Source organism: Gymnogyps californianus, chromosome 5, assembly GCF_018139145.2.
Source record: "Gymnogyps californianus isolate 813 chromosome 5, ASM1813914v2, whole genome shotgun sequence".
Lineage (NCBI taxonomy): Eukaryota > Metazoa > Chordata > Aves > Accipitriformes > Cathartidae > Gymnogyps > Gymnogyps californianus.
Window position 1 is genome coordinate 39256150 of NC_059475.1, and position 16771 is coordinate 39272920.

At 39.4% G+C, this 16771-nt stretch overlaps 1 protein-coding gene across 2 annotated transcripts in view; it reads right to left on the bottom strand.

The window, feature by feature from the left end:
* NOVA1 (NOVA alternative splicing regulator 1) overlaps positions 1-13950 on the bottom strand; it is a 156414-nt gene extending 142464 nt beyond the window's left edge. For both annotated transcript variants that reach the window (XM_050898147.1, XM_050898146.1), the window contains exons 1-2: positions 13815-13950; positions 11818-11961 (exon numbers count right to left, since the gene is read on the bottom strand). In XM_050898147.1, the coding sequence (XP_050754104.1) occupies positions 11818-11961; positions 13815-13950 (280 nt within the window). The remainder of the gene's footprint in view (positions 1-11817; positions 11962-13814) is intronic.
* Between the last annotated feature and the right edge of the window lie 2821 nt (positions 13951-16771).

Consider the following 16771-nt stretch of genomic DNA (forward strand, 5'->3'; position numbering starts at 1 on the left):
AACTTTAAGAAATGCTCAATTTCAGTGGAATATTTGATCTCAAGCAACACAAAGAATGGGAAACAATTCATCAGGTTTTGATTACTTCCAAAAATCTTCACCTTATCTAAAAATGGGAAGTTTTACTTACCACAAAATCTGAATTCATCAGAGTGATGGTTATATTTTACTGGCAGAATTTCCATTCTGAACATCAAGTACAAAAGTAGAAGTAAAAAAGAAGGTGCATGTTAAACTGCTTATGAAATAAACTACAAATTTTCCAGCACTTAGAACATGCTGAACTACTACTCTGAGATTCAGAATTTAGAGGTTTGTAGAAGGAAAACTTGGAGCTCTAAAAAATAACTTGAAGATTAAAAATTGAAATTAAATACTTGTTGAGAATGAATCACCGGCTTTTTCCCAAATAAACAGCATACACATAGTATTTTTTGGATTAAATATATCTTTCTAACGATCTTCAGCATTTGTAAGATGGCCTGTCCCGCAAGATTCCTCAATTTCCCCCATGGAAGGGGGCAAACATAGGGGACATCCCACACCTTGAAGCAGATGACACCAGTAAGTTATTTCTATGCAGAAGAAACATCTATACAGCAATTCAATATGAAAACCATCTTTTGCTTTTGAGCAAGGGAAAAAGAAATTGGGGAAGTGATAATCCCCTTAGAATCCAGCATTTAAATGCTGTGTGAAAACTGTTGCACTCTAAAGGGATTAACACAACAGAACCTGCTTAAAGTAGAGTGGAACTTTAAAAATTATTCAATATGGAGAGATAAAGTCTACTCGAATGTCCTAAGGTATCCTGGTCTTTCCCTCTACATAGAGACTTACCTATGAGGATTCCAGAATATCTATGGATCTGTATCCACACTACAGTTCACACATCTGTTTCTTTATAAACCGGGATCACATAAAATATGCCATAATTCTCCCTTGGTTTGCCAATAAACTGCATTACAATTCAGTAGATAACTACTAATAGCACTTTTTCCTCTAAATTAGCATTGCAACATTACACTTCTTTCTAGACCTACTGAAGTAGGTCACACTACAAATATGAAATTTATATAAGTTCCTGAAATACTTTTAGTTTTAAGCACACTTGACTTGAAAAATCAGATAGCCATCATCAGCTTATCTGCACCTCCCAAGTAAGCATACTTTACAATATGAAAACCTCACCACACAAAAACAGTGCTACTAATATATACTAATTTACACCAAAACCCCTGCATGCTTTCTTAGTTTTGTCTTCACAGAATCTTTGACAGGGAAAAAACATCCAAATGAAGACACCTTCATGCTTACAACTACCGAGAGCATTACGATCACCTATTCTGATCTCCTATGCAATAACATTTCACAGAAAAAAATCCCTGCATTTTCTTAGGACCTCATTTAACTATATGCATATTTTTAGGAAAAGGTCATTAAATTTTAATTGCAGTTGAAATACTGCAACCCTCAGTAAATTGTTGTCATCACTTCTGAAAGTTTGTATTGGGAGAAACAAGGCACCCAAATCAGAACTGGCCATTCTAGTAAAAAGCCAAATACTTAAAGATAAATAAATAACGAAAAAATCAATTATCTTCAAACAGCCAATACAAAGCTGCGAAAATTTACAAGTAGAGACTTCTTTACAAAAGAAAACACACAAAAAGAAACAATTTCCTGGACTAGCCAACACTGAAAGCATGGTAGTCATTTACACACCATGTTAATAAGTTATTCCACCAAAAAAGGACAAAAAGGGGATAAACAATGAAGAGTTTATTCTTCCTCATTCTGAGCATATGGTGGAGAAGGGAAAAATCAAGGTACTTATTTTACAATTATGGATGACTAAATTCTGTGCCCTTCTCATGTCTACACCCTCCAAATCAGAAAGTGCTAAGCTAATGAAGTGTGAAGGACAGAACTGGAACTGCTTCTGAACATCAAAACCCACATTCTTTCAATAGTAAGTACTATCAAAAACATGAGCCATTGGAAAAGATAACACAGAAACAAGAGAATGATTAGTTACTAATCAAAGTACTATTTAAAAACGGAAATAAAAATTAACTATGTATAAATATATTATTTAATTCAAACACTGACCTCACTACCGCCATCCACTCTATGTCTCTAAGACTAGAAGGTTATAAAACATTTGCATAAACTGAGGGGGTTTTGGTTTTAAAAGGTACAGGAAACCTAAAGGAGGACAAATACAGCTGCCCATTTCATCGAATTTCTCATGAAGAACATGCAAGACTAAAGCTCTGAGGCTAGTAATTACATGTGAATTTCTACATACACTTAAAAATACTGGTTTTAACAACCTAATTGATTTAAACTCTGGTTACCTGAGGAACCATTTGTTTACTACTTCTAAATACTGGTTATTCAGGGAAAGAACTCACAATGAACTCAAGTAAAATGAAGAGCTACTGGCTACAGAGGGTAACTTCCTTTTTATAGAGGCTCTTTCCTGTCCAATCCTGAGTTTACCTGCTCATCGCACAAGATTGTCCTATCTTTTTTCTGGTTATTTGGGATCAATTAATCAGAAAAAAAGAATTTATTGATTTAATGTATCATGTTGGCACTTACTAGAACAGCTAGTCATAGATATAGATCCATACAGAACTAAACAGCTTATAAAATTATAAAGTACATATTTTATTATTGTTAAAAGCAGTGCAAATACTAGATGAGCACTTAGCATTACCAACCTAAACAAAACCACAAAAACTTATATCCCTAAAAAAAAAAATCTTTGTAAAGTTAACACTTCCTTTTTTTTTTTGAGCATTTCACTATGCTAGAAATTATATGCTGCTTGAGGAAGAGTAATCTCAACAAAAACTGGCAGACTTAGGTGTGCTGCACTGCACAGTAAAAGACTCAGAAGTTAGGAAGTGATATAATGATAAGGAGTTCCTGGAGAATCCAATTTTTACTTTAGATTGACAGAATTGCCAAGTGTTCATCTAATACAGTAAGTAGAAGACATACAAAGAATGAAGTGTGCACACACATGCAAGACAGAAAACAAACCCCATACATGTTCTATGTCTAACACTTCTCATTGCAACAAATCATTTTATAAAGCTTTAAAGCAGCATTTCATTGCAGATCTTTGAAAATCAGCACAGACAGAATGCCGGAAGAGCCCCTCTTGTTCCACAGAAGTTTTCGTCAAATCCAGGTCAATAAACTGCTAGAAAGCCACCTACTTCCCTTTTATTTTTTTTTTTTTTTGTGTTCCTCAGGAAAACTGTTGGTAGGCCACCAGATTACGATAAAACATAAATATTCTGTAACTCCAGCTCCATACTGCTGCCAAAACAGTATCTGCTGCAGCGCCTGAATTGCTGCTGCTGCTACTACTACTATACGCTATCCTATCTACACTCTAGCATTTCCTAATGCCGGATTACAGATGGGGACAAAATGTAAACCTCAGCTAGATCAAGCTCCAACTCAGCATATGGCCCAACTGGTCTTTCCTCCCCCTTCCCTCATAGCCATGATATTTCACTGCCCAACTCTTTGGGAACACACTCTGATATAGTTTTAATTCCCTAAGCACACTGGATGCTCGATGAAGCCAACTGAATGGACAGGTGCCATTTCCTAGTTTTCCAGTGTATGACTTCATATAAATATTTTCAATAATTTATGTTATAAAAACAAAGACTCCACAGTTGTATATGCAGTTAAATATTTGTAATTTTTCATGTACGGTTTGAAAATCAGATTTTAGAACACGGTAAATTGCTGCTGCCTCTGATTATATGGTTCTCTACAGAGAATTTTCTTCCCCATATTGCCAGTGAAGAATCTAAAAAGAAGTAAAGTTGCTACTTGAAAATAAAACACATGTACATACAAATCTTCCAAGAGCTTTGGAGGTGTGCACTATGGTTCTCGATTCAAGCAAACAGGTGCCACTCTATGAAGTGGGGGGAAATAGTACAAATGTGTGAAGCTCTTTATGTGGGAAATTACAAGAGAGTTAAATGGCACTGAGCAAGGCACAAAAAGTGCTTTTAAAATAGAAACAAGGGAACATGCAGAGAACCTCAGTATCTAATTTGATTAATGATTGAGAATGCAAAGGCTCCAACTGGTGAAACATTAGCAGCAGCCATGAATTTCACTGTAGTTCTGTATAACAAGTAATCTTACCTGAGTGATTCTCAAAAAAATGTCAACACATCGATTGTATTTTTCATCTGATCCTGTCAATGCTGAGATGACAGGCCCTGCAGGATGCAGTGAGAGATCAATGATGAAAAACAGATGTTTAGTCTTTTCACAATCAAAACCTACAAGACCAGGCAAATATGAAATTTTGTCTGAGACTCATGCTTCTTTATATCCAACAAATGCTACTGTTACATAATCACTTTCACATACATAAGTTGACAAGGGTATATTTTCCTCACTTACAAGGGATCTGACCCCAGATCATTCATATCACCAACTTATAACTTTAAACCTGGTCCCTAATATACTATTCTTTCAAGTGCTATCTGGTCACACAGCTAGTTATTTACATCAGCTACTTCATACGTCAACCTATGTTCTCTGGCCTTTCATGGAGGAGACTTTATTTTGTCCATCAATTATGCAGAACACTTAAACCTTACGCAAAATTTATTGCAATTCAGAAGTCGAGAAGAGCAATGCACAATAGTATTGCTCATAAGTAGCTCAAGCAAGAGTGATAAATTCATATTCAAAAGTTAAAGCAGCATGTTAGCATTGTACAGTTGGGAGCTGACTTCCATAGACACGTTTCCAAATAGTGCCTTAAACTAACATTTCAATCAGACCAGTTAAGTACTCGCAAATGAATTTTAATGCTTGGCTATAATCAAGAACAGCACGTTTAATATTAAGTAAACCCCAATCAGATTCAACCATAATTAATTATCAAATATGTTAAAGTGAAAACAAGTTAATATGGGGGATGGGAATTTAGATAGTTGTCATTTTATTATGTATTAAAATATTTAATATGTCTATTAAATATAGAGGAAATTTAAAACAGAGTATCCTGACAATCATTTCTCTATTTTTAAATTAAAATACAAGCAATGTAGTTAATCCTTATAATCCTATGAATAATCACAAATTGGGATGCAGATACCCCCAAAATCAAAACAAAAATAAAATGGAATAGAACCTTACAAGTCTGTAATGTGACATTTAAAAGATCTCTAGGCTAAACTCTGGTTTGGTATTTCCTTTGGGGGATGGAAAGACAGAATGGCCCTGAATACCAGGGTGAACGTAAGGAACCTGATAGTTTCCTAAAGCCGTGTCATGTAGTCAGGAAGAAGATAGTAGTGTATCTACAGTAAATTAAGAGTCTCGCACATGCACAGGACACTCATTTATTCCAACTGCCAAATACCAAATTCCAATTTTACATGTTTCCATGTTACTAGAAATCCTTAAAAGAATCACAAGACTGAGCTAGACAGCATGAGCACCAAGCATACCCCACTACAGAGCATGCTACAATAACCAGAAATTCATACCAGACATGAACAATATAACTCTTCTCATTTACAGACAATTGTATTTGTTGTCAGAATAAACACAAATATTTTTGCTAAGTCCATTATAACAGTGACATTTCAAAAACATGTTTATCAGCTTCATTACTCCACAGATAGATTTGATAAACAGGAAAAATGTATCACAGTTTTAGATTGAAGTACATTAAGAATTTTATGCTAGTGTCAAACAAATCCAATTAGAAAATGAAAAGGCCTACCTAGAAACATGACCATCAATAAGATTCAAAAAAGCAGCCTTTCCATTTCTAATATGTATTGCATTTTATACCATGACACTGCAGCCTCTGAGGGTCAGATTAATTAAGATCAACAGCAGCTGCAGTGCAACGTGAGAAGCACACTGCCACAGCTCTCACCAGTCCAGCCCAATTACCTGCAGCATTCCAACACTGGACAACTGACAACTACCATACTCCTCCTCGAGTCATTAACTCCCACTGGCCTACTGATAAATGTTAAAAACAAACTAACCTCTTTTTAAGATGGACTGCAAAGCTGACTGCACCTGCTTGCAGGATGCAACGATGAGTCCCAGAGAGATGTTTGCCAGTCAAATCGTTACAGATGTTGCTCAACTTTATGCTAGAGCTGTGTCCAAAGATGGAAATGAGATAGCAGTCAGGCGCAAGCCCTCCTCCCAAATCCCTCTACGCTCCATTTCTAAAAGCCAGTCTGACAAATTCACTGAATCCAAGGTTTTCTCCCCTGGCCAAAAAGCTACTGCTCGCTGACAAAATAAATTCTGTAGTCAACTACTGAGGACAATATCTAAGTTAATGAAATTAATTAAAGAACAAACAAGATCAAAGAGTATTTGAAAAAGGTATTGCTTGTTACAGGTTGCACCCATTAAGAAAAGCGAGAACACATTTCTCTCACTGCACAAGGGAGAAGAGGAAAACAATTAAGAGATTCAGACATTCCCTGTTTATATTTTTTAAATATTAGCTCCAAGACCTATGTTCTGACAAACATCCATTAAAACTTTGATCTATCTGCAAAATACCATTGAAGTATTGTATGGAAATTTTAAACTTTGTAAAAGAGGAAAATTTAAAATTTTCAGTGCATACCAACTTTGGCTATTTTTCTTAGGTTTTGGGCTTTTTTTCCCAGAATGTATGAGTCCAGAAAATAGATAATGAATAATTGCTTTACAGAAATCTCAACTTTATAAAAAAACAATACTGTTACTAGAAGCACATTCATCTACGTAAGCTTTCTAATCTACTGAGAATAATTTTGTTTTCAATTATATTGAAAACTAGTCAAAAGCAATCACAAGAAAAAAGTTGAAAATGATAAAATATGGCATTTCCCTGTGATAACAGCCATCCTCACTTTGTTCTTTATTTTGCCAACCAAGTGCACATATAGTTAGTCTGTGTCATTTAAAGTTAGACTAACCATTCCAAGTCTATTACAAGTTGTTTAAACCTTTCTTATACAAGACAAAGACACAGCACTTTCTTGCAAACCAAAGCCATTTACTATGTCAAAGTTTATTCACTCATTAACATGAATAAGTCCCTACATGTAGAAGAAATCAGTGCAAAATTTCCACTTAAACTTCTACTCAAAATTTTTCTAAGCCTACCAAATGAGAAGCTGCTCAGTGACAGTACAATGAGTTAGATATGTAAAAATCTCAAGATCATACCAAGTTACATATTCAGTTTCAGCTTCCTTTTAAATGTAAAATACTAAGGATCTGCTGGCTAACAAGCTAACTTTTTTTTACTCTGTTCCAGTAACCAGGCAACAGACAACTGTCCAACTGAGAATTATCTCTCTGAACAGCTGGCAATCAACACTTGGGGGTTTTTGGTGGTTGGTCTTTTTTTTTTTTTTAAACTAGTAAAAAGATCATTGACTCCAGTGATTACTTTACAAACCTACACAGCTCTATATTCCACCTCTGAAATCTCTACTCACTACTTAGTCATTTCCTCAGTCCCATTATCCCTGAAGTTACTCATATAAGTAAATGCTTACAACAGAATCCGAAAATCTTAGATATATACTTATGAAGTCTCTAATTAGCTAATGTTAACACTTTAGAAAAATTAGAATTATCAGGAATAAAAGTGACACGCATTTATTGATGTATGACAAACCACCTTCAAGGAACCATGACAAGACAGCTAATAACTAACGCCATTCTCACTTCTAACTCCATTACTCTTTTTTCTCTTCTGTAGCTGAAAAAGCAGTATTTCACTTCAACATTATCTCAAGTGTTGATTTTTAAAACAGATTCTTTTCCCTACTAGACTTTATGTTATTTTTAAAAGCTATAAATTAACATGACAATTCCTTTATTATATAAAGGAAATAATAATGGTGAACCAAGCTTGATATATTATACCTTCCCCCTTCCTAACAGTTTAATAGGAGTAATGAAGCTAGAAAGTGAATTTATTACTTATAAATTCCTGTAAAGTTGTGTTACTTACACATTCGATGTGTTTGAAAGGTTTTTAAGTGTCGGAATAAGAGACTTTTCAAAAGGGCACTTGCACAAAGATTAGCTAGACTATCTCCCATACTACATGAATGTTTCAAAAAAATCTGATATTCAAACACAAAACATCTCAAATACAAGTCACTTGGTAAAAACATAACATAGCCACACAACACTTCATACACTCTCTACATGAGGCGGGGGAGGAAACTCCCACCTTTTGTATTCTCCAAACATTTAGATCGCTACCGATTAGAAATCTGCTATTAAAACAACACAGCTAATCTGTTGTTAAAAGCAGTAAAACCTTATCCCCATTTAATTATGTTTTTATTAATCTCTACTCTTAATATGATCTAATTTCAGTACACATATGACTTCATATTCCAATAAATTGAAAAACACTGACCGAGCTCAAATTCACTCAAGCACCAAGTTCAGACCAGGCAAGATCCTGTTGCAAGATAAACAACATGATGCGATGTAACACAATTTTGTGCATGTGTGCGCGCACATGTGTGTGTGAGACTGGGGCAGGAGCGCAGAGACAGAGAGCAAGACTGCATGCAAGCCAGTGAGAGTGCATGCCAGCATTTGCAATGGAAAAAAATACATATGTCCAGAGTAGTTTTCAGTCCAGCGCCCACTATAATTCAGAATGGAGAAACAAACAAGACAATGAGACCTTAATACAACAGAAATACTCTTTTTTATATCATTCAAAATAAAATCATACATTAAAATAGCTTCACAGAATAGCCACTTTCTTTATGAAGTTCACTTCATTAATATTAAAGTAGCATGGCTACATCTGTATTTAAATTTTGGACCAGAACCTACTAGTCAATACACACTCTGTAATTCTCTGCAGAAAGGATCAGGCACCATTTAGTTTAAAAGTAGGGCATATTTTGCCTTTTTAATTTCATTTCCACTAATCTAGGGGGACAAGCCTGAACAGAAAAGAATCAGGGATAATCTAAGCACAATAATCAAAGTCAAATTGCAGAAGTCCAGACAATTAGAAAAAGTCAGCTGGTAACCTGAAAAGAGAACAATAAATTGTGTACTCAAAAAAAATAAGGCTGTAGTGGACAGTAATGTATTTATATACTGCTTCCTATTTTGTAAACTAAAATGTTCAGTGCAAAGCTGTTTTCTCCTTCAATTTCTTGTAATTAGAGCTGCCATATAATTCTTCAGTAATTATGTCACCTTTTGATGCACAAAAATAATTCCAACAGAAATCAGTCTGCATACTGAAGTCCTATATCACAGAGGAAAAAAAAAGAACACTATTAGATCATAGGAACTACTTATGACTTCTGTATTACAACCAACTTCCTCCTTTCCAAACAGCAACTTACTCAGACTGTGCTAAAACTTTTCAGAAATACAGAAAAGTTTCACAGAAGCTTCGGCAAGAGAACATTCCATAGCGAAACGTACATTAAACACACTTATAGTCACAAGCATCAGAGGTACGGACTAAGTAACTTCTATTAGGAAAACAGGATAATTGTTTAAGAAACTTTGTAAGAAAAATAAACCATATCTTTGTATTAGCTATTTCACAAGGTTTGTATTCCCTAATGCTATATGAGCACGAGAGTCTGGAAGAAACCCAAAAGCCATCAGCTCAGGGAATGCCAGGACCTCCGAAAATTCCATGAGCTAGTGGTCAAGCGCAAACAGAAAGACTAATGAGAGCTAGCCACGCTGGAATCCATTTCTCATCCCTGTTCCATGCTTTAGCAGGTATCAGTCGCCAACTTCCTTAAAACACTCATTTTCTATACAACACAACGTGGCTGCAAATTCAAAACAGACTGTATGAAGTCAAACTGGAACTTCATTTGCACCTGTTACAGCAAAACTGCTTGAGCCTCCCTGCCCTAGTTATTCATATTATTACTACTGATTTTAAGACAGAACATGTTTATGTCACAAATCGTGTCATTCTAGCTTGCTAATTTTTATTTTTCAAAGGTTCTTCTGTGACTACTGCCGTATCTTTACAATTTGCTACACAAAAAAATATGTAATTCTGATTTAATCAGAAAACAGAAGAACTATGCTAGAGCACTGAACAAAAGATCTAATCTTTGGAGCGTCCTTTCCAAGTGAGTGTAAATAAACTGTAGTAAAATGAAAAGGCTTGTAATTTGGTATTTGGAATATTCTTCATAAACACCAATTTTCTGTAACATCCTTGCATATCTGATACCACCTCATGTATAATGCAGAAAATCTATTTCATTTTCATCTATTGACAGTGAATTTAATTTACTATTGCGGCTCTTTACCCAGATTATGTTATTAATTCTGCAATCAGGCTCTTTTGAATGCTTTTATTGCTTCCAAGAGTTTTCACAATTCTACACTGATTTTTTTTTCTACCCTAACATACCTTTCAAAATAAAGGAACATTTTTTCTAACTTTCTAAAGAAAAGTAAAAAAGAAAAAAAAACTCAAAGACAACAAGCATCAGTTCATAAGCTGTATCTTTCAACAGGAAAAATCTACATGCATCACTTTAACCTCTGACATTTAAGTATTATAAACTACGTTCATTAAGGAGATATACAACAGGTGCATTAAAATTTCCACATCAACAATCATCATTGTAAATAGACCACAATCTCTCCATTAATTAAAAATTATCCACTTCTGCCTGACACTGAAGTTAGAGGATGGGAAAGCTAAATGCTCCAATGTTAGTGTTCTGTTTACATCCATACCAACTGCCTTCACTATTTTGTAGAATTCAGTCATCTTGTTCAAGCAGATCAAATGCAAAGAAGCTCTTCTTTTTCCAACAGAAAAAAGTCAATAACAGCTAGTCAACTCAATTCTAAATCACCAGTTATTCTTCAAAATACCAAAATCAAAACACCAAAAAAAGTGTTAGCTATGTTATTATTTCGCATCTGGTTTTAAAAAGTCCCCCAGAACAAAGTTCAATTACAGAATGTTAATTTGTTCATCTCTAGGAAAAAAAACTATTATTCAATTGCAGAAGCTAAAATCTTGTATATCATTATGTAAGATTCCCTCTTCAGAAATCTTATAAAGGAGAAATGCTAAATCAGGTATTTATTATTGTTAGACGCAAATGTTAAAAACTTCTTTCTTGTGCATTAATTCAATTGATATAAAATACTCATTTCTTTATTCATCCAAAGTATTTCACTTTTATAATAGAGTTTTCTTCCACCATCATGATAAACATAATATAAAGAATATCTAAAGAGCAGCACTTGTCCTCTTTACTTCACTCCAGAGCCAGTGAACAAAGCAGTGAAGCAGAAAGAAGGTACATAATGGATTTAAAGTAAATGGCCCATTCTTTAAGAGGCGGCCTCTCATTTTTACTCATTCTAGCTTAATTGTCATTACAATGTCTGGAAACTTCAAACGAACAATTATTTTTACGCCAGCTGTCAAGTTGGTTCCTTAAAGCTAGATTTTTTTTTTTTTAAACTAAAAAACAAAGCAATCAAAATGTTAATGAAAATATTCTTTTGCAGAAACAGTGTAAACACCTTTAAACATATTTCAAGCAGTTAGTGCCCAGTCCACTCCATACACCAAGACAGACAGAACATTTATATTCACTGTTGCACTTTGTAACATACTTTTCTGAGAAATAATGCTTCCAGCTGCACTGGAAGCTTAGTCGTCAATATATGAAACACACTGACACGTACATACATCCCTTGGGATTTAAAAATAAAGAATTGGCTAATTTTTGCACCTACCTGGGTAAAAATCTTTGGATTTAGACAGCTTGATGGTGGCCCCAGTCTCTTTCTGCAACTGAACAATTGTCTGTCCTCCCTTCCCAATTATAGATCCAGCAGCATAACTAGGTATGAGGACCTTTAGAAAATACTGGCCATCCTCTGAAAAATTGAGATATGCATGGTTAATATGGCTCACAAACTTTGATTTTTCCTCCCCAGACCCACAAATAAACAAAATGTTACATCTTTAAACTCGTCCAGTAATTCATGCATTTACATCTAACCAGTTGCGTCATTCTACAAGACATGTTTAGACTATGCCTTTGACATTTTAAAATACGTACGTTTATTCTGAACAAATTAAAGAATTCACATAGATTCTTTAATTCCGTAAAAGAATAAGAAAAAAATCCAAATTATATCTCAAAGGTGGATTTTTTCCCCATGGTAACCACAGCACGCAGAAATGATCAGACCCCTTTAAAAAAAATAAAGCCGTGCACGAAAACGTGCCTAGTGACAACTACAACCTTGCTTCAAAATACTGCAAAAGAAATGCCAAAACTAAAAAGGAATGAATTGTAAATTCTGATGGGCTATTTGTTTGTCATTAGCAAACACATGAGAATAGCAATTAGCTATTGCCTGCATTCTTCTTAAGTGAGCAAAACGACTACTCTGCTACCAAATAACCCACCCAAAATGTGGGGTTTTATTCCAAGCATTTCAGCCACTGCCAAGAAAACAACTCAACACGGTGCGGATGGAATCACTTGCCTAAGTAATCCTGATGTATTCCTTTAGCACTTCTTAAGCGACAATGATCTCTTTTAAGCTCATTAATTAAAGGACATTAAGAAGAATTTTTCCCAATTGATCAAAAGCCTAAGTCACTTATTTTAAATACACTTAAAGGTGACGAGACAGACAATGCCAGTCCTCTACCCACCACTAGCGTTAAAGCACACAATCGGAAGAGCAAAAAAATATATAGAATGAATGGAGGGGAAAAAGAAGAAAGGATTCCCAGTCTGATTCGGCAACTGCACAATTGTCTGTGCTCTCACCCCACTGCTAAATCCAGCTACACTGAAGTCTAAGGACCTTCTGTAACCGGCTCTGAAAAAGTGCAAGGCAGTAAGGGTACGCTGGCTCCCCAGACTTAGGCTCTCACCAGTAATTAAGGCAACGTCCCATTGGCACGGATATCAAGATTTTTATCATGAAACCTGTTTCACAAAGTTGTTATTTTTTTCCCCTAAGCAGAAGGAACGATCCCAGTTCACCTTACTTCTCTTATCCGAGACTACAAGCGTCTCACGAAGTGCCTGTGTGTGACAGTCGTGCCCACCCGTATTAACATAGCTGGCTGAACCATGCACTACGTACAGTCAGACCGCTGCTTTTAATATTGGGCAAATAAATTCACCTCTGCCTCGGTGCATTGTTATGACGACTCCAGGGCAAACGGATAGAGGAGATGCTGGTCCCGTTATAACTCATCTCCTCCAGGAAGAGCAGGATGTTAACTAGCGAGTCCCCGCAGCCGAGAGGCGACTCCCCCCGCCACCAGCCAGCCCTCGCCCCCAGCACGGCAAACACACGCCGTGTATGCGCTGACAATAGAAGTGAGGCCAAGGAGGAGGAAAAGGCACGGCAAGGCTGAAATTCAACTTGCGACCCAGAGGATGTGGAAGGAGGAAAGTGCGTTTGCCGTCTCCTTCCAGCTGCCATTTATTTTCGCCCGTCGTTAAACGGGCGAGGGAGATAGCTGGGCTGCAGAAGCCCCTTGTGCTCCCTCCTAGCCTCCGTAGGGTCACGGCTGTGCAGCCCCAGCGTGGATATTAAATAAAAAGACTGGTAGATGCTGAAAACCGACGCCATTTTGATGAATGATAACATTAGAGAAATGGGAATGTTTGGGGGGGAAGGGGGGGAGGCAGGCAGGCAGGTAGGGAAGCGGAGAGGTGGGTGGGTTGGGCGGGGGGGGAGGTGACAGAGGATATACCCACCGCCCGTGTTGGTCCTCTTGGTGCTGCCGGCTTCAGGGGGGGCTTCAAGCGGTCTTTTCCGGGAGTCCGGCGGGTCCAGGTCTATGGGAACCCCGGTGTGGGTCCCGTTCTGCTGGATGGGAGCTGCCGCCATCATGTTTGCTGCTGCTCGGAGGAGAATTGTCTCTTCCCTTCTGTGGTGGGGGGGCAGGGAGGGAAGGGGGGAGGAGGAGGAGGAGGAAGGGGGAGGAGGAGGAGGGGAGGGGGGTCGTCCCGTTCTCTTGTCCTTTTCGAAAATGTAGAGCTAAGCTCGGGATTGTCGAGGATGCTGCGCGCCTTGTTTATCTGGCACCCGGGGGGAGGGAAGGGAAAGGAGGGAGGGAAGCGGGCAGGACTGGGCTGGAGGAGCAGCTGCAGTGCAGTGTCAGGAGGAGATGAGGAGAAGGGAGACAGGGGAACGAGGGGGGCGAGAGAGGGAAGAGAAAGGGGGAGAGGGGAGGAGGAGGAGGGGAAAGAGTGAAAAGAGTGAGACAGGAGGAGGAGAGGACAGAGTGAGTGGGAGAGGAGAGGAGGGGAGCGAGTGAGTGGGAGAGGAGAGGAGGGGAGAGAGAACGAGTGAGACTGAGGCGGCGGGGAGGGAGGGAGGGAGGGGGAGAAGGAGGGAGGGAGCGAGCGAGCGGTGTAAATGGTGGGCGAGGGAGTGAGTGGGAGATGATTCACGCTGCCTCTGAGCCCCCCTCCGTCCCTGCCTGCCCTAGTGCCGCGCCTGGCGCTGCGGCTCGGCTGCCCGCCGCTCTCGGGCTCTCGCGCCCTCCCTCACTGACGGGCTCGCGTGCACGGGGGTGGAGAGGGGGGATCTCCGCCTGTGCGGCGCGGCTCCGCTCTCGCCCCAGCACCACCGCCGGGCGCACGGGCGGCTGGCTGGCTGACCGACCGACCGGCCGGCCGTCAACTGGGGGCCGCCGCCCTCGGCTACACCGCAGACACCCAAAAGGCAGGAGAGGTTAGAGCCGTAGGAGGGGGTGCAAGGGGGGGGGGGGGGGGGGGGGGGGGCGGGGGGAGGTGGCGAGCGGGGGGGGGGGGGAGAGGAGGAGGAGGAGAGGATAAAAAAGAAGGGCGGGGCTTCCTGCGGAGACAGGCGGGAGATCCGGCCAATCGGAACAAAAGAGAGCGAGGTTGGGATTGAAATGCATAGCCAATCACGGGCCGCGAGTGGAAGAGCCGTTGGGGGGGGAGGCGGGGGTCGTTTAACCTCTGCGGCGGCCGGTGGGGGGTGGGGGGCGACGACGACGACGACGACGGCGGCGGCGGCGGCGGGGCGGGCGTGTGTGGAGGCCGGCTCCCGCCCCGGGAGGGTCCCCGCCGTGATGCGGCGTCACCTGGGTTACACACTGCGCCTCATAGGCCCGCGGCTGCGTGGGAGGACGGCTGAGATTGCCCGAGGAGGCTGTGGGATAGCGGGGACATGTCCTCGTTGAGGCTGGCTGCACCACCGCGGCGCGGCGCGGCGCGACCCGGCCGGTGTGGACGGGGCCCTTCTTCCTCCCGGCCGCCGCGGGTGGCGGGCGGGGGGCAGCGCTGCCGCTCCGCGCCGGGAGCCTTGGACGCGCCAGGCTGCATTGCGCAGGCTTGTAGAAATAATAATAAAGATATTATTTTTATACTGTCACAGCCGGGCTAGCGGGTGCTGTGTGACACAGAGCGGCATTTCTTACGTAAATATTTCGTAGAAAATTCAAAGATGGTTCACTGCGACGAAGGTTGTTTCTGCTTACAAATCTCAAATTATTCAGGTTGAAGCTTAAAATGTTGTAAGGTGCAGGGGGGCAGGGGTGGGAGAGCTCGGGGGGATTGTCTACGTTCTATAAAAGCATTTTTACTCGACTCTGCTATTTAATTGACTCGTTGCCTTTGAAAAATGTTCTCAAACCGATATAACCATAACAATAGTGGTCTGTACTAGAGCATCAATTCTGCACAGAATTTAGAAATGTGTATTTATTGCATTAGACCATGCTCTGTGCTAAATTCATATTGATATGTATGTGTGCTGAATGGCTGCTGACTTGATTCCTCTTACTATGCAAGCTTAAAACCTGGCTGTTTGTGGATGAAATCCAATTTCCATTCTAAGCTCCCTGGGAGACTCGGCCTTAGTTTTAGTAATCACTTACCATTAATACTGCCCCAAACAATTTTTAGTAGTTAAAATATAAATTTCATGTATAATATATAATACAGCACATCACCTCTACTAATAAACTATAAGCCAGATACATAATGCATTATAGGATATTAAAACATGGACACTTTAACATCTAAACAGGCTCCTGCGCAAAAGCCTTCACGTATTAAGAACTCGATCCAGCACTGTACGTAGGAAACTTTCAATGACTTCTTTGGAAATTGTGTCCCAGGAATGCGATATCCAGCCGCCTCACAGGCAGATGAAATAGATGCGGCAGATTCAGTAACAATTTGATAGCATATATGGTCAGAAAAATGATTGTATAAAAATGGAACTTTCTTACTCATCATATACCCTTTGTATCTAAGATACTCTGACTCATAATTGCTTAGTTTACTGACAAATAAAATTTTAGGCTTCTGTTACCTTGGCAGTTGCTGACACAATTATGGTACAGCAAGCTGGGGACTGGTTCTAGCTCTTCCATTTTTTTTACTAAGTTCCAGCTGAAGAATTTTAACTAGTATTTGAGCCAGAAAGAGCACAGCATGACTTGAAAATCTCAGGTCCAGTTTGTAGGGTCATCAATCCTGAGAGGCCTCTTTTTATTTGTAAACTAAGCAAATGACTTACAGAAAATTTTGCAGACAAAAATAAAAACCCCACAATGTTTGAATGAAGCCATCTTGAGTCAATTTCCGCAGTGGAACTGGATAAGTTACAATGCTAGTCTCTTTATCTCACTGAATATGTCCCATTCCTCTGTAGTAACATTGAATCAAACAATTCT